At 41.2% G+C, this 24,156-nt stretch overlaps 1 protein-coding gene across 1 annotated transcript in view; it reads right to left on the bottom strand.

Annotated features, from left to right (window-relative positions):
- tafa5a (TAFA chemokine like family member 5a) overlaps nt 1-9,472 on the bottom strand; it is a 128,989-nt gene extending 119,517 nt beyond the window's left edge. The window contains exon 1 of the mRNA XM_053314233.1: nt 9,361-9,472. Coding sequence (XP_053170208.1) covers nt 9,361-9,472 — 112 coding nt within the window. The remainder of the gene's footprint in view (nt 1-9,360) is intronic.
- Between the last annotated feature and the right edge of the window lie 14,684 nt (nt 9,473-24,156).

Genomic DNA, 24,156 nt, shown 5'->3' with positions numbered 1-24,156 from the left:
GCAGCATACAGCAACACAAAGCCCCGAGGGGAACAAATGCGTCAGTCACCACAGAGTAACACTGTCCCACAGAAAATCTCGATTGCTGGCAGTTACTTTAGTCATAAATAAATTCTGTTGGATTGTCAATGTTGGACTCATAGCGTGAGTCTGTGGCTATTTCCTGAAGCAGACTACTTACAGATCTCAAAAAAAAGTGCCAGAGGTTTAGTTGTTCTTTTTCTTTGCAGGCATTAGACCCAGCGGTGGATGGGTAGGGCTTGTACATAAAGATAGACTGTTGTCTGGTAGAAGGTAGACAAAACATTCACATTTCCATGATATGAGAACTCCAACTACATTCAGTAAATGTGTCACACTTACTCACATGAACACTACTTAAATTTAGAAAAGTAAACACATCTCATCTGTCAAATTTGATAGCATCTCTCAGCAAGAATAAGTTCAAGCTCTCAAAAGAAACTAAAACAGCAGCAGCAGCTCAGCTCCAGTGCTCACTTCATCTGACTACCTCGTCTCTTTCCAGGCAGCAGCATCCTCCAGTGTTTTCTGTCATAGCACTTCTCTTTTTCTGCTGCTGCCAGTGAGAGATCAGGCTTATCCACTCCAAGGTTTATTCATCTTAAACTTCTCTCCTAATGCCCTCAATGCAAAGTGAACTTGCAAAAATGTACTTTACTGTATTTTATGCTAATTTTAGCATACCCCCCATCTTCTTACATGATTTTGGTTCTTATGTCACATCACCATCTGTTGGATATTGGAGTTCTGAATATAAATGATTAATGTTAACACATTTAAATGTCTTCCAGAGGAGGCAAGTGTTTCATACAACAACTAGTCTAACACATATCTATACCACATTACACCAACATAGGTACTGAATATGTAATAATACATTAACACATATTTGCAAAATAGGCAATGCTGTGACCAACAAAAAAAAACAAAAACAGGAAATGTTCATAATCATGGGTGAATGGGTGCTGAACAGTGTTCTAACGACATTGTATTATTTATTTATGTATTCAGTCATACATTTGACTGATTAGTGACATTTGTTGCTTCTGGGACTCTGTGCCTCTAGACACATTGAGGTTACTGCCTTGTTCATAGGCACAGTGGTTGTTTTTCCATTAAAACAGGAAAACTTCCTCATCCTCTGGGCTGTGCACAGTCTCAAATCAAATCTTTCCTGTATATCCCTTTTGCTCCATGCAGCAGCTACCACAAATCAGTTCATTGTGTCTGCATCCCAAAATGGTTGTTGGAGCAGCAACGAACAACACTGCAAGATAAATGAGGGCAAGCGCATTGTAATTTCCATATCAATCACAGATAGTGTCAGCAGCTTAACTAAGGAGAAAGAGAGTGAAAGGAAAGGCATAAACAAAGAGGGGGAAAAACAAGAAAATAAATGCTTTTGTTATTATGAACATTCTACTTCAGCTGTTATTTAATGAAATCAATTTCATATTGAGAGTCAGGTAATGCACCTTGTGGCTCAGAGCCAAAACTGTGGCTGACTGCTCAGGTGACTGACCGACTGTCTGACCGACTGACTGACTGACTGGCTGGCTGGCTGGCTGACTGACTGACTGTCTGATTCCCACAATCCTTGAAGCACACTCAGAATATAAACCGTCTCTGACATCTGGGTGCAAACAGAGTGCAGCTGTCATTTAGGCCATACATGTCCAGATTTATCATCTAGAATCATTAACATTGAATCATGGCTGTCAGCATGTATGTCACCGAGCCTTGATGTGGAAGTGGTGGGGCTGACAGGCTGGCAGGAAAAGGGAAAAGTGGATGGAAGAGGGAAAAAAGGATCAAGGGGGTGGGGGGTGGTGGGTGGGTGGGGGAGTGGATAGGAAATGAGAGGAGGCCTTCAAGGCCCCATAACAAGTTCTCGAGAGTTGGGGCTGGTGAAACTTTGTGCTGGTGTTATCTCGTTAAGTGCGGGAGTCATTGAAGGACACCAGACAATTGATTGAACGGAGTTGACTTCAGCACAATTTCCTCCTCGTGGCGACATGTATCAACGAGGCCACAGGTCCCTATATTCTGCAGCTTAACTACCTCTCAGGCCTCCCACTGTGACAAATGGCTTCTGTCTCTTCTAATGTAATATTTGTTTCTACTTCTGAGAGCCTCTCGGCTACTCCACAGCGAGTCTGTCTGCCGACTGCTTCATTGTGTTAGCTGACTTTATTCCCCAACCGGCTGTCAATTGCGGACTGTCTGAGTGTTCTCGTCTGTCTGTCTTTTGTCTCATTGCCTGCGCAGTCCTTTTCTCTCCCTGTCTCTCTCTCTCTCTCTCTCTCCAGCTCTCTCTACTGCTCCCTCGTCAACCCCTGGCTCTGTCTGTCTCACACTCACCATTTCTCTGCCTCCCTTGTGCTATCTCCCTGTCTCCCTTCCTCTCTTCTACTCTCTCATTCTCATTGCACCTTCTGCCATCCTTCTCCTTCTTTTCCTCCCTCCTCCTCTTCCTCCTCACTCTCTTCACTTTACCGCCATGTTTTTTGCTCCAGATGCTAGCTGTCTCAGCTCCGTGGGCCGCGTCTCAGTGATGGGCCCCTCCAGGAATTCAAAGCACCATTCTGGCATTTTCTTCCAAGCAATTGCTTTTTGCAGTAATAAAGGGGGAGTAGCTTTAGAATCTCTCTCAGAATGGGCTTACTGGCCGTAGGCAAAACAAGCACAAGTGCACATCCATGAATCCTCTTGAGGCTGAAGTACGCCGCAAGACTGTCCGGATTCGAAACCAATTAAGCCGTCTCGCACAATTTAAAGGATTGGTTTCAAAAAGTTATCATTAATCACTTCTTCTTTCCTCTTGGATCCTCAAATTCTGTGTTTGCAGTTTTGTTTTAATGAGCTATATTGTTATAGTAGAGCTGGACAGGCAGTTAATGTGGGACATTTGCATGCTGGGGTGGTAGCCAAGCAGTTATGCACAAATAGAGCCTTTCTTCTTTCAATGTGACCTGTGGAGCCCCGCTGTCCTACATCACTTCCAATATGATATGTAAATATTATAAATGCAGTTTAAATGGTAATTAAAGTCACATTGACACCAAATTAATTCCCAATGGGACACGGAGCATTTAGGGTGCAATTAGCCATGGAGACGCATATGACAATACTTTGCCTAACGCCTAAAACTCCAAACGCCACACAATTTGTTTTCACATTAAGGTAATGTCACAGCGTATTAGCATGCCATTATGGTGTCAGTGTTTTTCACACAGTAAGGTCTGGGTTACAAAGGTGCATGTAGAGACAACTTCAAACCGAGGAACACGGTGAGAGAAAGAGGAAGTGAGGGGGGAGAGGGGTTCTGAGGATGAAGCGGTGAGGAAATAGAATTGGTGAGACATAGAAGCGGCTTTAATGCAACTTTTACTGCATCTCAGCGTAAACAAGTGAGCCAACTGTTGTAGCTGCTAACTGTGTGTGAGGCTGTGGAGCAGCTGCGGAGGAACAGACTGCATGCTGTTACACTACAGATTAAGCTGTGATAACAAAACTGAAAAACACAGGCATGACACCGACTTGTAGGAGTTACTGTAACTATAGAGAAAAATCCTTCTGTAATGTAAAGCTATTGCTACTTTCTCTTTGCCTAGGCTTTGTGTTTGAACTCTCAATATGAGGACATACTGTTTGCCACTTTGGTTGATGTTAATTCTTCTTTTTATGAAAGAGATTTTACCTCACGAGTTTCCCTCCAATCAATAGTTTTAACAAGAAACAGAAACATACACAGTGCTAAAACTGAAACCAGAAGCACCAAGGCTGCAATTGATTGCATATCTGCATTTATAAGTATTGTGCGTATTAGGCTTGTCAACGAAAAGGCCAACATTCATTGATTTAGTGTGATGCTGCAGAGAACAATACCCCCCTAGTCAATGTAATTTCTAAATAATTCTCTTTGACTTCTGTGTTTCAGTGTACGCCAAGAGTTTAGCATTTAGTTTTTAGAAGCTGCAGGTTAACCGTTCACCCTCACAATATACTGTAACTGTGATCCATAATTGAAAGGGCTGGCTAAAATCCAAGGTAAGACAACAAACTATTTATACAGTACAACAGATGTTCACTGTAAAAAAAAAAAACAGAAAAGAAGTTGAATGTTCAGAATGCCGGATGCAGGCTGCTTGTCAGCCTCGGCTATAAGTCAATGTATCCTGGTGTGATGTAATTGCCTTTCCACAGTCCAGAGTGTGCAAACATCAACATATTTTTGGAACGTATGGGATGATGGATGCCTATTGCTTCACAGAGAGAGAGCCAAAAGCGCCAACCATATGCCAACCTGAAGATCACCATCAACAAGCATTCCCTTAACTCTAAATTGTTCCATTCAGTCAAAAGTACAGCAGCGAGTTGACACATGAGTGCAGGCTGCACGCACACACACACACACACACACACACACACACACACACATACAAGAAAAACACACCACCTGTGGCAACATTGCCATCCCCCATTTAATGTCAATGGATCCCTGCACACACTGAAAAAGATCCCATTGCTACTTAATATTTCAAATGACACTCATCATGGTCTTTAAATTTTGCAAAGCTGCCTTCTAAAAAGCTGTTGAAATATGTATACGGTTCTCTGGCCCCATTTCCGGGGGTCCGTAATGTGGCTGTGCGCTTTCTCGGTGGAAAACTCAACAAGTTGACTCCCTTTATGAATTTACGTCCCCAGGCCATCGGCAGCCCTTTCTGCTGCTTCCTGACAGTGGCTCCTCTCTCACTCTCCCTCCCTGCAGAGGAAGAGGCTCGAGGCTACGCTGAAAATAGGATAAGATATTCAAATATGTGCATGCGTTCACCTACAAGTTCTTGCGTTTTCGAGGTCAGTCGGCTCCCGTTTTCTCAGCTGGTGATTCAGACTTGCAAGGTTCTCAGACATCTCTGACGGAGATTGGCTGTATGTGTGTGTGCGCGTGTGCATGCACGTCCGCAGACATGAGCCTCCACATATCACTGTGTATGCTTGATTATGTGATTTGAGCTCATTGGGCGACGAGATGCCTCGACTATCAGGGCACGTCACACCATCTTTTCTCCATGGATGCCCCCAAGCTGCAGTTCTCAGTAACAGTCAACATTCCATCGATTCAGCTGCACAACAGCAGCAAGCCATAAACAAACAGGCAGAAGGAAACACAGGAGACCACGCTGAGAGACAGAGTGATCTGATGGCAACAGCTTTAAGCGGTAGAGAGAGTGGCATGTGTGCTCATGAATGTGTGTGTGTGTGTGTGTGTGTGTCCAACCTTTCTGCATTCTCTAAAATCTCTGTACGCTTGCAGGGCGATATTCACGTATGTGCAAGTAGGTCATGGTTATTTGCCTCTGTACATGTGACCCTGAATCCCTGCTTTGATGCAGTTGTGCTGGTGTGTGTGCATCAGTGTAACCTATATGCCCACTTTGATGTTATGTTCATTAATATCTCTAATCTATGCTTTTGCCCTTGAGTGCTTCTAACTGTCTGTGCACATTGTGGATGTAACAGTGCACAGAAGATTGCATTAAAGGCTGGAATGAATCAGCAGTCGCTACATTTTTTGACATTGAAGGTTGATACAAGGAATGAGTTATAACGTGACCTCTCTTTCTTTCTGACTCCCTCCTTTTTTTCCCTCTATTACCCCTCTCCTACCACCCCCCCCCCCTCCCCCAACACTCCCACTCTTACTGCCTGTTAGTCAATCTTTACTCATCTCCCTCTCCTTCTCTCTATTTGCAGTTCGGGCCAGGACCACAGTGGTGTTACACTCCTTAGCTATCCCAAGCTAAGATTAGCATACTGATTAGCTAGCCTTGTGGCTCTATCATCGCCTTCCTCCAAGCTCACATGCAGGGGCTACAGCCTCATGAATACATAATAACACCGTCAGCAAACAAATGCATGGCTATGAGCTTCCAGAGGAGGGAGCTAGTGTGCAGAATACAATACTTTTTATTTTAATTTTTTCTAATGTAATCAGGGGTTACTGAGGCGTTCTCATGTGATTAGAGTTTCGAACAGGAGCTTACAATTTGAGCAGCTAAATTGTTGTGCAGTTGTCATTTATCTTGCAAGCGTCTCTCTTTCTCTCTCAGCCCTGTGTGACTCTTTTCACTTTCTTTTTTCCCCACTTTTTTGCACCTCTTGCTCCTTCTCCACCATGCTTACCTTTTCACCCTTCTGTCTTTCTCTCTCCTCCCTCCTTCTATCCTCCTTCCCTGTGGCTCATCGTCTCATCCCTTCTAAATCTGCTTTTCATTAGTCCCTTTCCCTCCTCCATCTCACGCTCGTTTCCTCCCTTTTTTTTCTGTCCCCTCTCCCACTCCTTACACCTCTACGCTTTCCTCATCAAAGCATTAGCGAGGATATCAAGCCACCTCCTGGTTTCACCTCTTTCAATCCCTCCTTTTCTATCCCTCCCCTCCCTCTAACACACCTCTCTCTCTCTCTCTCTCTCCTCTTCAGTCTCACCCCCCCCCCCCCCCCCCCCCCCCCCTCAGAAGGGCCTGAGTGGGGACGGCAGATCGTGTGAAGTTGGATGTTGATTCTAGGTGACAGGCACCATATGAGTCATAGCCATAATCACAGAAGCCCCTCACCCCCCCCCCCCACCCCCACCCCCTGGCTGCACAACACAGCAACACTGCAAAGCAAAAATTGCCCTTGGTATAAACAATAGCTTTACAGTACACACCATGCATTTAAATGTCTACAACATGCTCTCACACACTCCAATGAAAAGTGCATGTTGCAATCCACTAAAACATCATAATATCCACGTGGTACAGTAAAAAAAATGGATGTCACTCGTAAACTGATGCACAGATAAAAAAGTTATGAATCATCTGTGGTGTCATTTATGTGTGCATATGTGTATAGCAGTTTTTATACCCTTCATGACATCTATTTCCTCCATATGTGCTGAAAGAATCATGGCAGAAATGAAAAAAAAGTGTTTTGATAGCCAAGAAAAAACATAAAATGATCAGATGAGAATGTAAATGCAAATTCAATAACACTATGATAAAAATGCAATATAATATAGAGATCTAGAGACATTAAGATTTTACTGCTTATGTTAAAAAATAGCAGACTAATACTTTAAAAAAAAAAGATGCCCAATGTTTCTTTGACTAATGAAACCTAGTGCTGTAAAAAATTGGAAAGAGGAAGAAAAGAGAAGAGAAGTGGGACAGGCCAGAGGACAATAGATGACACGAGAGAGGCGCTAAAAACTGCTGAGGGAGCAGAGACCTCAGTCAGAGTAACATACAGTAACATGCAGCGGTCAGCTCAGCTCAGACCTTCAACAGAATAATTGTCTGCTAAAGAGACCCAAAAATGATACAGCTAAATAAAATATGCAGAAAATAGAGATGAAGTTAGACAAAAAAAAAAAACAAGAGGTCTGTAAGATGACACAGCAAAGCGGAATGGCCGACTGATGGCGGTATCGAAGGACGTGAGAAGAAAGTAGAGGAGAGGGTGAAATAAATAAGACCAAATGACAGAACAGAAAGACAGCATAAAAGGAGGAGTGTCAAACCAAAATGGAAATGGATGGGAAAAAAGACAAATCCAAGAGAGAGAGAGAGAGAGAGAGGGAGAGCAGAAATCTTCGAGATTCGAGATTTATCAGCCAAAAATTCCACAAGACAAGAAAAAAGCAAAAGACAAAAAAAAAGGGAGGAAATAAATATATATCCATCATATTGGACGTTTCTCTATTTGCTACAATATTCCAGCCTCAATGTTGCACATAGAGCATTTCAGACTGAAAACAGCAAACAACTCTGAGCAGTCTGGGGGTGAGGACCTTATAAAAGAGAAAATACAAGAAATCATTATCGCTTGGATTATTAAGTTCCAGAAGTGGTGAGGTGTTGCTGGGTAGGAGGTTGAGGTCCTTGGGGAGGGGGACTCAAAGACTGCTGACTGAAACAAACATCCAGGCACCATTGATTGGACACAAGCAGAAGATCAATCGACATGGCCGAAGGCACCATAAAAGAAAAAGACCCCCTGTCCAGAACCTTTCACTCTTATAAACCAAGCCCCCTATTGATTAAACGGTGCCTGTGTGGTTACAAAGCAAACTCAATCTTTTGTTCATTGTTTAAAGAGGAAAGGAAGAAAAAAAGAGCTCCGGCCATCTCCAACGTCATAAGGAATACTCCAGAAGGCTAAAATGATCACGTAATGAATTTGTTAATTTCTCTACAACACCAGCATAGCTAATGTACTCCAAGACAAGATGATTATATTAATCATTAGCTCAGCGGCTAATGAAATAGCTCAGTTTTAATGGGCTTATCATGGCTATTGCACATAGCCTCCGTTTTCACACGTAGCAGAATGGAGCATAGTGTGCCAGCTGGATTTCTGCTCATATGTGACTCAGATGCAGTTTGAGACAGAGAAGGGAAGCGAGAAGGGAAAAGGTGTGAGGGTGCTAGGAAACAAGAAATGAAAAGACATCCTCGTCTAGAGAAGTAGCCTAAGAGAGAGAGAGAGAAAGAAAGAGAGAGAGAAAGGAAGCATGATTGTGTGTCTGTGTGTTTGTGTCTGTGTGCTTGCATTCATTTGCCTAATAAGGTTATCCTCAGGCAATAGTTGAATTTTACCACCCGGAGTAAGACTTTCTGTTTGACCAACTAAAAGGGCTTGTTCATAAATGGAAAGTCTGTTCTTTATACAGAGTGGGTTTCATCTGGATTTGAGACATTTTCTCAAACCAGCCTTCAGTCCAAAGACAATGTGACACACACATGACTGTCTGACCTCAGTAAGTCAGTCTGACAGTAATACAGCCCTCAGGACAGAGATGTGTGTATGTGTCCCTGAGATAGAGAGAGAGAGAGACACAGAGAGAGAGAATTAAAGGGAGCCACAAGAGACTTAATTAGGCCTCTGGCAAACTGAAGTTCATTCTCCTTTCCAAAGTGTTTTCACCACATTTCATAGACAAAAAGACACATTTTCCTCTGATCTAAGCTGTCTCTGTCTCTCTCTCTCTCTCTTCCTCCCTCTCTCTTTCCGAATGTCTGTGTCTGTGTGCGTGGGTTATACTGTGTGTGCGTGCGCGCAGCTGTGCGGGCAAGTGTTTTCCGATAACTGTTAAGAAGGGGGGGGGGGGGGGGTAAAGATGACAGGTCGACAACTAGTGAGATCAATATACTGAGAGCAGATGCCAATATCAGGCGCATAATTTTGTTGTCAAAGCGTCCCCGCATGACACAGTCACCCACTGCGCACCAGTGTCTGTGCCAAACGCTCCAAATACCGATATGTGTGGTCAAAATGAGCGCCTCGACTTACCGCAGTAGAGAACCAGCAGCGCTGTCAGAAGCACCACAGCCCAGAAAGTTGACGACATTCTCGGCCAGCGACTGGCATCTTTGCGTCTTGCCAACCTTGACACTGAAGCCATTGAACAAACAGAGCACTTCCTCTTTTGAAGAGAGACAGATAAAAAGAAAAGGTATTAATCTCACAATCCAGCTCGGCTTCTTACAATGCTCATATCTCCGCGTGTAATCCCCCAAAAAGACATGTCAAGATCGAGCAACTGATAGAAAAGCGGTGATCTGCTCCTTGGGTAGTCGGATTGCCGGTGCGCAAAAGAAAAGGTCACATCTTCCTTAGCAATCCCAGTTGGGAAATATGTTTTATATTCGTTCAGAAACGCAAGTTGGCAAACGTCCCTTTAGTTGTCCCAAAGTGTGTTAATCTCAATTTTCGTTTTATATTTCAGTATAAAGGAAGCGCCGGTGCCTGATGATTGCGTTGCTCAAAGTGTTCAATCATTTATACCGCAGCGTCGTAAAACCTCCTTTCACCTGTGGTAGGTTCCTCGATTCTATTCAGCCTCAGCAGCCCCGGTGGCATTGCCCAGAGACCGGGCTGAAAAATAAACGGAGTCCTATAAAATCCGGTGAATGCAAGCCTGGATGAAGGAAAGAGGGGTTGGTCGTGAAAGAAAAAAAAAAGAAAGTCCTTTAGAGCTCACGATTTGGGAATGAAGTGGATGAAGATCACAGCATGCTTACAGGAGGAAACGGGAGGATGGAGAGTGGACAAGAGAGACAGTGGGAGAAAAGAGCGAGAGGAAAAGTGCGCACTGTGCGACTCCAAGTGATTTTGTCCAAAGTGAAACATTCAGATAATCAATATTACGTCAGCAATAAGCCACTTGAGGTCGCGGTTTACAGTGATATCACAACAGCTAGATGCTGTTGCGTGGACAAAATCGTTTTACATCATGGTACCAGTTAGGCTCACGGGTTACAGTTGTTTATTGATATTGCATATGCTGTATATTTATTCGATTTTTGAGTCAATAAGGATCGAATGATATTTTCCTACGAGCAATTTATTCCGTCAATGAGAAGCATGTATGTTAATACTCACATGCACATATACACTGTGAATAGTTATTTTTTTCTATTTATTTCACTGTGAGATTAAGGGAGGTTAGGTTTTCTTGTCAGCAAATATAGATTGTAATTTTGATGTCGTATTTTTAAAGGGTGTTTATTTAGTTATGTGTTTATGTGGGAACAAGGACATATTTAGCTTTTTGTTTTGGCATAATGATTTATATTAACGAGTTCCAAGATTTCCATATTTTCAGCACGTATGTCAAATATATTCTCTTTTTAAAATACATTACTGAATAATAAGATCACCAGGAGTGCACTAACTTCAATTTAGAATTGATTTTATTGCCATCTCGTGCCCAGTTATGTTTGTAATGCACTGTATTTATCTGGAAAAAACATTGCTGGAATATTAAAAGCATGCTTTAAAATATGCACAGGCTGGTGGTAGACTTTGTGAAGGAAAGGCAGACAGATCACTGACCCTCAGATTGATGTGTAGTGACAATAACTAAGCCCAGGGGCAATGTTACATAGTTCATTATTCAAGTGTTTTTGAAGTTATTGCACTTTAGTACATCTGTTTCTTTCACTTGACATTTACAGTCCTCTACATTTCAAAGGGAAATATATCTGTATTTACCTGATAGCAAAAGTCACTTACATATATAAAAACAACATAATAAAAAACATTCCATATTGATGTATTGTTATAGATTCAACTAACCGAAATAAGTAGTGAAAATCAGCTTCACTATGGCCAACTAAAGCATCGAAATGACACTAACACAATGTATCATCAATTGAACTATCTAATATACTCTCTCTGAAGACTTGCTAATGTCTCAGGACTATGGGGATTCGGGCATTAGCACTCAGTTGCGTGGACAGACAGCGCAGTAGTTAAATGACGTTTCAGGACCATGGACAGAGCCAATGACCAAAACCGCTCTATAGCGCATAATAACGCGTTGGTACCAAGGACAGCGCCATTCACTAAGCCTCATGCGCATCACACTGGCGCGATGGAGCATCAGCACCACGGACAGCGCCAGGTACTGACACTCACCTATAAGGCCGACACAATGCTGCTGCGGTGCTACAGCGCCTGAACCTCAGCACCACGGACAGCGCCACTGAGAGCTCTATACACTCTGGCTGCTCCCGTCAAGCTAGAGTTGGCTCTGTCTGCTGGCAGTGTGCTCTGGAGACCTCAATGAATTCACCTCAACACACCCTGCCATGCATACTAAACCTAAACACTGTGCCCACACTATCCTCTGGTCCTCAGGGAACAAATAAGCCTCAGCATGAATTACTCAATATTCAAGCGAGACATTTTGTTATTCTGTTTCGCAGCCAACAGCGATGGTTTGTTAACTGGGATATGATTTCTAACAAGTGAACTGTTCCTGCTTAGCCCCACTGTAGTAATGTGCAGTAGACTGGACCTCTTGTAAACCAGACTATAAACCACACGGAGTGCGATAAAATAGTTAATTGCTGTATATGTGTCCCTATCAGTCCTTGTAATCCTCTAAATCTGTGTGTAATTGCTCCATTCTGTAACTTATGCTCTAATAATGGGGAAAGTGGACAATTTGTACCAAAATAAACTGTGGCCCTTTGCCCTCTGTCATCTCCATCTCTCTTCCTCTCTCTTAAAAGCAAGGGATTCAGCGTAGACAGTCAATTAGAGACCTGGTGAGAAGGCACTGGCACATTGCCTTCTGAATGGTGTTGTGTCAGGCGACTGTGACACTAACTGTACAGAAAGGCCAAAGCTTGGTTTGGCACACACACAAATACTCAAGCACACAAACCTGAACACATATATGTTAATTCATGCAATTCATAAATCATGCAATTAAGCACACATACACATACCTTTGCCTTTTTCTTTACCTGCATGACTCACACACTCACATGCAAACAGCCATTCACTTCAGCTTGGATAAAATGTACAAGCCGTGGCCTACATATGTTATCCCCTCCCTTCACTTTTACATAACTTTTCTAAAACTCCAAACAGAATGAAACACATAAGGCTTGAAAACACTGACTCGGATCTTGCTATTTTGGAGGATGTAACCTCTTCAAAGGCTTCAAAGTTATACAAAAAGACACTGGCTGACGCACTTTTTTTCTTTTTTTTTCTGGCTGTGAACCATAATAAAGTAGTTTTTTATTCTCTCTCAACATGAATCAACATTGTGGCACTGGCTCTGTTGACTCTCTGTGTTCAGTGGTGCGAGGCGCTGCCAGTCTGGCCTCTGTTGGAGTTCAAATGGATTTGACAAATATCTGCAGAGTTTAAGTGGTGTTTTAAAATGTAGATGAGAATTTCAAGTGAAACATCCACAAGCTGCTGTCAAATACAACCACACTGAAAAAAAAATCAGATAAACACCCTTATGGTAGATCGGTGCATCTTAGCAGCTTTAGTTAAGACTAGAGAAAGACTGTGGAGGAATCAGTGAATGACACCTGTAACAGAGACAGCAAGGGCAGATAAGCAAGCAAGGAAGGGAGCTCTGTTGTTCTGCCTTGTTTACTTGATATTTAATGATGTTTTTGAAGAGTTATGGTTTCCAAAAGCAATATTAAAGTTTGAATTTAGCGATGTATTTTCTTACAAAGTGTGGAAAGACAGTAAATTAAACAAACAGATGCTATTCCATGAAGCACAGTAGAAATAGCACATTTAAAAGCCTCAATATTACACTATTAGATAATGAAGAATCCTTAACCTGCTGATACAAGATCCTCATGGGAACCAGAAAATACAACGATACATTCATGGAACATTTAAAAAAAGACTGTGTAAACTTCATCATGTTCCCTGGAGGCTTTACCCTCCAGCTATACTTCCAGCGATACCAGATTGCAAATATTCAGCTGAGTCCAAGGTTTGTATTGACAATACTTTCTTGGAATACTGAGGAAAAAGCATTTATACCCTAAACGTCTCGGCTCCAAAGAAAAAAAGAAGTGTTGATGAGTTTGTTTTATTTGATTTATTTTGTTGCTGTGATTTCCCCCCTCTCTCTTTTCTCTTTGAATTTAGGGGAAATTATGAGTAGAAAGGGAGAATTTAGTCCTTGACCTGGCAACCTGTTGAACTTTAACCACCAATTCACTAAAACAATCACTGTTTCTTTCTTCTAGTAGTCAAGTAAAATAAGCTTGAGTGGGTGAAACAATGATTAATCATCAAAAGGAGCTCTAAGACTGTGAAAAACAAACAAAAAAGAAGTAATCAGGCCTTTGCCATTAAAGCTTTTTGTTCCAAGACCTTAGATTTTAGGCTGGCTACCTGAGTCATTTTCTTCTTTTAAGTGACTGTCACAGAAAATGAAAGAACCTCCAATTATTTGGTAATGACATTTTAATGTCTTTATTATACTTTTGTTTTTGGACTTTGTGCATGACCATTTTGTGCTTTTGTTTTCATTTATTTCATCACTTGGCAATTGTGTTTTATAAAATGGCAAATAAACCAGTCCATCTTAATATGAAACCCAAAGTGCTAATAGTATAAAGAGATCATTATAACATTTTAAAATGGCATGCATAAAATGAAATCATATACATAAATGAAGCAGTAAATTGTGAAATTATTTATGAAATTGTTGAATCAACACATAATGAAATCCTATTCCATCAATTATTATTTACAATAGCAGAGTTTTGAGTTAATTTTCATTTAAGTACAGAATTTAAATAATTGTTTATTCTCCTTTACAAAAGTCTGTTTTTTTTATTTGATGTCACTTGTTGTTCTGCTTCTTTCATTTGGTTACAGGGAAGCAACCTTCCCCACTGTGGATATTCCTGCTCCCCAGAGGATGAAGTGCAGTCATTTTGTAGACCTACACTTGTACACTTGTTAATAATAAATATCAAAACCTACTAAACAGACTGTCATTAATTTTTTTCAATCAACTCGTGCTCGCCAGAGGATGACTGCTTCTGGGAGATGTCTTGTCCCTTCTGGTGCCACCCTTAGGACTAACTCAATATTTGGTAAGATTGTAGAATATTCCATCCAACGCTTTCATATTATGTCCAGAATGAACACTGCACTGCAGCCACTAGGGGATGCTAGCAGGAATGTAGACTGCTAGTTTGGTTTCTTGGGAACAGAGAAAGTTCAACCTCATCATGTATGTCTCCAACATACTGCTAGAACAATCAATATTCAAGTATTCATTGAGAGTAGCAAGCATCAAAAAACACTGAAACACAACACAATCTATATTCAATTAACACATTAATGCTTAATTAAAATAGTCAATTTGGAGTTTCCAATTAACCTAACCTGCATGTCTTTAGAGTGTGGAAGAAAACTGGAGCACAGGGAGGAAACCCATACAGTCACTGCAGTGACTCATGTTAGAAAGGATTTCATGGTTGCAATAGCAACCAAACTCTTCTTTGCTTTTCTGTCATTTGACACATGTGGAAACAGCAGTGCTGCCGGAGGACCCTCAATCAAGAGCCACTGCTAGAAGAGAGTTGACCTCACTGATTACTTCTCTTTGAATTCAGGGGACATTTGTCTTTGGATGTCCACATCAGTGACAGAGCATGGCTGAAGGAGGTTACTCTGGATGTGATACCAAAGTACTCAGTGATATGCTCCAAGGACAAGGGACCAGTTGTGGCACCTTGATCCTGTATGATGCATGGGCTGATGCACTGGCTGAGGGACATTTCCAAACTACACTGAGTAGCCAAAGCTCTGAAGACACGGTCCTGCTTAGGGGGTCAAGGTGCTAGATGTGGAACATTGAACTGATTAATTTCTGACAACATAGCAAAATGACTTTAAAGTAGATAAACTTTAATGAGATGATACAACATTCAGTAGAATCTAAGCAGTGGACACTAACATAGTAAGAGATATTACCATGGAGAACCAATGATTCATTTCTTGAGCTCATTCATCTCGGAGACACTGGGAGGATGTGATTGAAAAAATGAGGGGGCCGTGACCGGTGACAATGCCACTGTCATTATGAAAAAAACAAATAATGTTATGAAAGAAAAAGTGACATGAAATAAGGGTGACCTTATCAAAGGTAAAAGGTGATATGAAAAGTAATGAAAAATTCCATTACAAAACTAAAAACAAACTTTTCAAACTTGATATATGCAATTCTTCAGTACACTGGAGTAAAAATCTCAGTTTGTAAAAAAAAAAGGATAATGAAATTACATAAAGTTGAGTTTTGATGATTTGGTTCATTCATACATCCTACACTATTTATTCAAATAATTACTTCATAGTTAGTTCATAACGCCTTCATTATTTATTCAATATTGCACACTTTGGGGCTGCATATCTTAATGCTATACTTCGATCTCCACATAAGTTGCATGCCTGTAACTGATTACTGGCAGCACTCAACATGATGTTTTATTGATCGTGCTAGGATTTTACAAGTCAGTGAAACCTTCATAAGGCAAAGAGAATGAGTAAAATGGGTTCTACACAGTGCTATAGTGTTAAATTATGTAGTCACAGCAGGAAAGTGAGTGAGTGATTTCTGACTACAGTTATCTTCTCACTCTATAGTTGACACCCTTTCATGTGACTTTTAGTAGAAGCTGAGTCTGGACACTAGTAAAACAATGTATATTTGTATAGAGAGCCAATAACTCCTGAAAAATATGCTTTGCAGTTAATACAGCCAAGACACAGTGTTCTTGTAATAAATTATTTGGAGTAGTGGTCTAATAATAGTTTGCATAGTGGGGAGTCTTAGAAGCACACAGCGTGTTGGGTGGTCAATGCATTTCTGAGAGCCTTACAAGCAGTTTCCTAGAAACTGGTAACTTTAATCATGCCATCACAAGTTACTTCAAAACTATATTTGCTCATAAACCTCATAATTAAAATGGTGTATGATCAAGAGCGGTAGGGGGGATTAACTGTCAGAGTCCGCTGTATCTACAAGGTCACATGTTCAAAAAATAAGGTGAATCCATGAAGATCTAATTAGGTGGAGCAGGAGGCTTTTCTTTACTCTGGCGCCATTTATTTTCCGCCTGATGGGAGTTGTTTATTTTGACATTAAAAAAATATAAAAAATAATGACACAAGTATCAAGAGGCAATTTGGAGAAGGGACACTGCTGGTAATTACTGGATTTTTCCTTTCTTCACATACAAGGATGAATTAGGTCTGACATGTAAAATAACATATCACCTAGCAGGAGCCTACCAGCAACCATTGTGACAGTAATATAAAACCTGGTAGGGAGCTTCTTCCTTCTCTCGGCGCTGCACTGAGCTTCTCAGTGTGGGACCGTCTGAGACCTGACCTTTCTCTGTGCGTCTTCCCTTTGATCTGTCCAGACACAAGCTACTTCCTCTTTATTGGGCCACCGAGGAGGGCTTTGAACTTAGCTTGCCACTCAGTGATTTAAGCGAACAAAGTCTTCTTATTGGTACCATGGCAGCCTCTCCCTTACAGTCATGGATTAAGAGAAAGAGAGAAAACCCAAGAAGCCTTTTCAGCTGTCTGAATATCAGCGAGACAGCGGTTCACCAAGGAAAGGAAGGGAGAAAGATATCTCGGACTTAATGCTGGAGCTGAGTGGTTTCGCAGAGTCAGCCTGTTAATTGCTGTGTAGATAACACGTAAGAATAATAGTAATGTTTCTCATTTTGGCCTCCAGTAAACAACAGTATCAGTGTAACTTAAAACCATTGAAATACAGATACATACAATGTGTTCTTTTGACTTTTTTAAAGTTAAGCTGTCTGTTTTAATGGAAAAAGTCAAGTCAAACAATATCCATGATTGCCTTCCAAAAACAATGCATTTGTCTTTTAAACAGACAAAGAGCCCACAACCACGCAAGCAGCTCTGAGCTCATGTACTTACTCACAGCAGGTCTTTGAGCTAATTACTAATGTCATGCTCACGTTGACAATGCTAACATGCTGATATGTATGCTGCATTGAAGCTATGTCTGCGGAACTGGAAGACGAGGGAAACCCTATTCTTACATACAAGATCATAACCCCCACTGCTAGCTTTGTAGTTGCACCATTTATACCAGTTAATATAGATTTTTTTTTTACTGTAAATACCGGCAATGGAGGCTTTGAAGCCATGTTAGCATTGGTTTGTTGACAGTTCTGTATTTACTTTTACCAAGTGGGAGATATTATTGATTTAATAACTTCCCAATATCTCCAACTCAGACGTACAACTTGTGAACTCAGTAAACTGCTTTTCTGACACAGCTGCTTGTAAATGTGCTCTGAGAGATATGAAGTGAAGTTTACCATCTTAGTTTAATACGTTAGATGATGGCACTGGATGAAAAGACAAGGGATCTTAAATATATTACAATTAAACAGTAGTCAATATAGATGTTGGAACCAAATTTCATGCCAATCCATCCAGTTTGTTTTTTATCAAACCTCATTATGGTGAAATAGAGAAAGTTGAGAGTTAAGAAAAATGGTGTTTTCAGCCTAGTGACAATGCAGTTTTAATAGTCCAGTGGGTTTTATATAATTTATGTCACACAAGAAGAACTTTCATATCCTTCAATTTTCTGGAAAATGATTAAATTTGGTTTTTACTGGGTGATGCAATGACGTGCTTAAAAAATGTGTTGAAAAACTACTTTTAATAACAGTTAATGTGTCACATGACTTGATGGCCAGAAGGGGAGCAGTGAAGAAGTTGATGTCCAACTGATTATTGATTCCTCAAGTCTCTAATGCCAAAGTGGACGTAAATAATATTCCTATGTCTGAGAAAAACCTGTTTTTTATGGTCTGATCTATGTCTGTGTTGATGCTATGGAATGAGAAAACATATTAAATCATTGATGAACTCCACCATTGCACTCCAGCATTTCACATTACCCTCCTCTTCTGATATAATACTACTCTATTACGGTGCATGTTAAAAACAACCTGGTGTTACATTTTTGATTAATTTATTATTGTGATCTCTCCTCAATCCATGCTGCTTCTATCAGTGAAAAATATTTTTATTGTAATGCTCTGCTGTGTTCATGAGGCAAAATTGAAACATAATTTGTCTACTCTTTAATCTAGAGTTAACATTTTCTGTCAGCCTGCCATAACCCAAACAGCAGCGAGAGAATATCCAGCTATGAGATGATATGATAATACTGAGTAATTATCTCCGTTGCTAATGGAGATATGTTACTACACTCAAAGTAAGCTCCATTCCAGCACCTTCTTCTGACATCTCTGATTTCCTGAGGGTCCAGTGGGAATGGACACATATGATAAATGCATGTAAGATGGTGAACATGTACTCTCCCACATGTGAAAAATAATCTAACTCTAACATTACAGATGATGATAATGATGCTGACAGCGATGATTACACACATGTGACAAACGACTTGACCCCTCACTGATCCCCCCCCATCTCACATAGCCTGAATCAAGTTGACCGGAGTGCAGTAGCTGGTGAACCCTTTACCACCTGTGTTCTCTTCTGGAAGCAAATTAACATTTCAGCACAGCCATTTGACTAATGGAAGCAGAGCTAAGGGACAATGTGCCTTCCAGCAGCAGGAGTAAATGTTGATCTCAGGTAAACAACATGGTGGGAACACAGTGACCCACCTGTTCCACTACTGATCTCTTAACTGTCATTTCCAAATAGGTCACAGGTGCATTTGCTTGTGTGGTCTCCTTGGCTTGGGATCTTGCCAAGAGCCGGAAGAAAATTAAATAGGGAAGAGAAAAGTTGCATTTGCTATTGAAATAAGAGTAAGACAGTACCAAAATCAAATAAACAAGTCCAGTTTTGCCACATACTATGCAACTCAAATCAGAATTGTCTTTTTTCTCTGCTTTAGTTTTGAATCGTTGGTATAGTCCTTGAGTGTATGGATGAGGGAAGTGGTGATATAGATAGTAGTTATATTGTCTGACTGCACCTTTGAATTATGCATTTTCCTGTTCTTCAATGCAACTGAAACCTGATTTATTTTGGACAGAATTGCACATCCAGAAGACCAGGAGTGACATTAGCATTATTATAGTTTCTGGTCATCTTACTTTCCTTTTAACTCAATTTTTTTTGTCTTCACTTCCTATACTGAGAAAAATATCTGGAGATGATGTTGCTGGATTTTTTGACTTCCTTTACCAGCTTGTCACTTATTTTGTTTGTCTGCTGTTTGCCGCTGAGCAGATAGTGTGCAATTGGTTTATCAAAGGCAGTGAACGAGATTGATGAGGGCTGCAAGCCTGAAAATATACCATAAAACCGACCCAATGAGCTAATAGAGTTTGATGATAATTCTCTGGCTTTTTGACACTGCAGCTGCCAGTACTACAAACATCCCCATGTTACATGTTTGATAAATGCAGCTTTAATCTCGACACCTCAGAATAAAAAAAAAACAATTTAATTCAATGGACTCAACTTCCTGGCCCATGGTTAAAGAAAAACCACAACGCATATCCTATTTGCCCTCCATAGTATAAATTTTGAGCTTGAGCATACACAACATTCATCCTGTGACTATCTGTGTTTGCTCGGGGCTGTTTGTCCGTCACCTGCCTCTGACCCCTATCATGCTGGATCATAGATTATCACCATAGAGATAGACCAGTTGCCCCAGATTTAAACATGGAGCTTCCTTCAACTCCCTTCTCTTCTGCTTCCTCCTCAAAAATTTGACAATGCAGCTTATTTTCCCAACATGAAAACAAGCCGCATTCAAACTGTTCTTCTTTCAATGATCCTCACTTCTATGTAGGTCATGTAAAATCTCCTGTTTGAAGTACTTCTATCCTCCAATTGCATACATCTCTTCATGTCTCTTCCCCCCCCAACCCTAATATTTCTCCTCCCCAATCTCTGCTAAGTAGGATTTCACCCGGCATCTGTCGCAGCTGGGCTCTGCAGGTAGTGTGAGGGAAATGACACATACTACACAAATAATCAAGTTTGTATATCTATGTATATATGTTTGAGTACAGTTACTGCACATTTAATGATGTTTTATTTCCACTATTTTTGATCTTTCTGAATCTTACCATGTAACCTTTAACTGAGAGACTTTAACCTGATTACATACTCAAGGTTCCTAACCCTAACCCCAACCCTAACCTTAACCCTAACTGCTAACTGCTTAAAAAGACTAAAATGGTGCATTACAGGAGTAGCAAGATTGCCACAGTACCTTAGATGGGAACAAAATGAGATAAGGATGTTTACTGAAAGAAGCAGTTTTGACAGGAGGGAAGATTTCCAAGGCATAAAAGATGTGAATAGTTCATCTGTGTGCACACTGCAAACTAACTTTGTGCTGTGTACCGTGCTCTGAACGTTAATAAAGTGTGACAATATTCTATGAGATTTTTGTCTCGTACCTCTTTGTCAGAGCGGAATTGCAAAATTACCACGACAGTAGCCTATTTGCATAGATTGCTCAAGAATGGTAATTGAATGGGGTGCTCTCAAAAATCATGTCGGAAATCATTTTATGTTGCTTTGTTTTGAGTATCACTCTATTCACGGCAGATGAAAGCGGTTTTATTATCCCATTATGGGGCCTATGTCGCAGTGACGTGGTGGCTAGCATTTCCTCTCAATGCCATGTTTTACTGGGGGGAGAAACTTTTTAATAGGATCCTGACAATGACAATTATCTGCAGGCAATTCTCTTTCTTGTGAACGAGGTCCCATTAATTGCATTTACAGACTCTGAAATGAAGTATGGCGAATGCTTTAAGTCAATGACTCCCAAACTAATTTGCATGGTAATTAATATATTTCTCTGGGAATCTGAAATGCTCCCATATGAGCTTTTTGGAAGCAAGCTATGAGATACTTGGAAATAGAAGTCTGGGAATAGGAGGTGAGCATGAAGCAAGACTCTAATCAAAGCCATTGTGTGTAAATTTCCCGTTGGTTTAAATCTGCCAGGCTCCGTCTAAAGCCTATAAAAGGGCCATTTATAGAAGAGGAAACTGTGTCTCCTTACAGAAGCTTAACTGATGGGTATTGTTTTGCTGTAACAAGACTGTGTCTTAGTGAAAACAAATCCCTTTTTGAAAACATGATTGATTTCTAAATGGGTTAAGAACTTTCAGAATTAGATCATAAACAAATACAAAACTGCAGATTTACATGAGGAGTAGAGGGAGCACTCTTCTATTTCATTTTCCTATCATGCTTTGGGCTGTTTGGTAATCTGGGAGCTCATCATCCATATTCGATCAAGAAGAGCCACCTTGTAGTGTATTAGATCAATTGCAGACAGGCAGGCAGCAGTCTAATCTCTCTCCAGCCATCTCCTCCAATCCTACCCCTGCTCTGGCCTTTCCCTCTAACCTCTTCTCTCTATTTGTGCCCCTGTCCTTAACTCCCAATTTGACAACTTTTTTACTATCCCCCCAACCACTGAACTCAGTCATTCCTTCACACTCTATCCCAACTCTTTCCTCCACACCCTACTTTCCCTTAAGACCATTTCCATTCTGTTGCTCCCAGCACTTGCTTTCCGCTCCAGCATTTTAATATCCTCACTTCAGTTTCTGCTCTCTCCATCAGCCCCTGGCGTCTGCTTCGCACCCTTTCATATTTTCTGTCAAACCCCAGGCCCTCTCTCATGGCCAAACTCTAACGCGGCATCTCTTCAAAAAACCACCAGACCTCTTTACAACTCGTAGATCTCCATCCTCCCCGCCTCCCGCCTCCCGCCTGGTCCGCCCCAGTCTCCTTTTTTTTTTTTTTTTGCGCATTCTACGTTCTGTCCCTCTCTCTTTTTATCTCTTTTTCCCTAACTCTGTGACTGAGGAATAGAGAAGAAGCATGAAGGGCAGGAATCAGTATTCTCAGGGAAAATAAAACACAAATTGACAGGCCTGAATCCTCAGGGCAGCTTTATGGATTCTCGGCGCAGCGTTGAGCAAGAGGCTCGTGCAGCCATGCGAGACCAGCCACTAGAAGGCTAAATATAAAATAACCCAGAAAGAGATCCAGGGATATGGGATATGTGTCTATGCTATCAAACAATCTCACCCGGCTAGAATAGCAATATACAGTAAACTCAAGGGATATGACAGCACAGGAGCAATTGGTACTTTGGTGGGTAGTTGTTGATGTGTGTACATTTAGCAACGGTGTGGTAAAAGTGCAGGAATGCTTGCAGGTGGGAGCACTTTCTTGTGATTTCCTCTTGGAGCGAATTAAAAATCTAACCTTGCCAAGTCCTAACCTGTTCTTATATTGTACCCTAAATTGGTTGCCAGCCAAACAAATGTAAATACATGGCGAAACAGTCACAGCCACACCGTCGTGGAGTGCAGCATGAATTGGCTGTCTCCCAGCTGACTAAATAAAAATCTGGTTTGATCCAGCAGACGAAGCAACGCCACCAACCCTGCGTGTGTGTGTGTGTGTGTGTGTGTGTGTGTGTGTATTAGCTGTGTAATGTGAAGAGGCGGAGGAGAGCACAAGGGAATCGCTCCATAATCTACTCCACCATTCACAGAACCTTTCTCACTCAGTCCATAATACCCCCAAATGGCTTTTACTGCCCGGACTCAAAGCTAGCCAGCAAGCTCTGGAGACATAGTTCCATTCTGATGAAAAATGCCCCAACTGCTAACAATGCAGCAGAGATGCACGCATAGTTCTGAAAACACACCCCAGTAAACAACAACGACGAGTCAACATCTGACTGGGAAGTAATTAGAGAAGGTTGAGTTGGTGAGGATCGCTGTTGGCATATCAGCCTATAGAACAGAGGTGCTGTTTTCTCTCAAATTACCTGCCAATGCTCTCTTTCTCTCAACCGACAGACACAATGCAAAGGCAAACAGAGAGAATCGGAGGCGGCGGAAGGAATGAGTGAGCGATAGATAGCAAGAAATAGTACGTTGATCATAGTTGAAGCAAGAAAGAAGCGGGAAAGGCATTTGATATCCAAAAGAATGATGAGAGATTAAGTGAATGCCTGAAAGAAGTAAAGAGAGAGAGAGAGAAAGAGAGAGAGAGAGAGAGAGCACACCTCCCCTGTTTATCTTCTGTCTCGTTATTACTGGAGTGATTAATGACTGCTTTCAGGAGTTTTTATAGCATGAGAGATGATCTTACAGGAGCTGTGAAGTTTTGTTGGAGCTGCTGTTAAGTTCTGTCATGCCTGGTTTATTGACATTCATGTTGTGTCTGTCCAGAATTCACAATCCTGTCATAACTGTAAGGAGCTGACCTTATGACTTGGGGTGGGAGGATACGCTGTGAATAACAGCTCAGAGACTCACAGAGAGAAGCAGGTTGTTAAGTGGGCTAATTTTAGTGTGGCAACAGGCTGGTAATACTGTTTGTCTCTGTGATGCCAGTGCAGTCTGTCTGCTGCCTTGAAAATTGGTTAAATGGAGTGCTGTGTTGACTCACTGAGCCAAAGTGTTCTATACTCCTAAAGCTGTGCATTCAAATCTGGTTTGTGGAAACAGAAGCTTACACTATTGTTTATTTCTTAAGATTGTGGTATACTGACTTATGCTATACTGTCTTATGACTAAGCGTACAATATAATACTCTCTGGCTCTCATGTGAGCGTGTTCCACTGCCAGTTCTGACATGTGTGGATAAGTTAACAAATGCAAGCTGTGGGATTCGGTCTTCAACTTTCACTTCTCAGTAGACAGAGGAAGTGAAGGAAATTCCCTAAAGACAGATGGGAAACGCTATGAATAAAGAGAAGGA

The sequence above is a fragment of the Scomber japonicus genome, chromosome 23 (assembly GCF_027409825.1).
Source record: "Scomber japonicus isolate fScoJap1 chromosome 23, fScoJap1.pri, whole genome shotgun sequence".
NCBI classification, from domain to species: Eukaryota; Metazoa; Chordata; class Actinopteri; order Scombriformes; family Scombridae; genus Scomber; species Scomber japonicus.
Note: the sequence above shows the minus strand (reverse complement) of the source record. Positions and strands in the feature narration are given on the sequence as shown.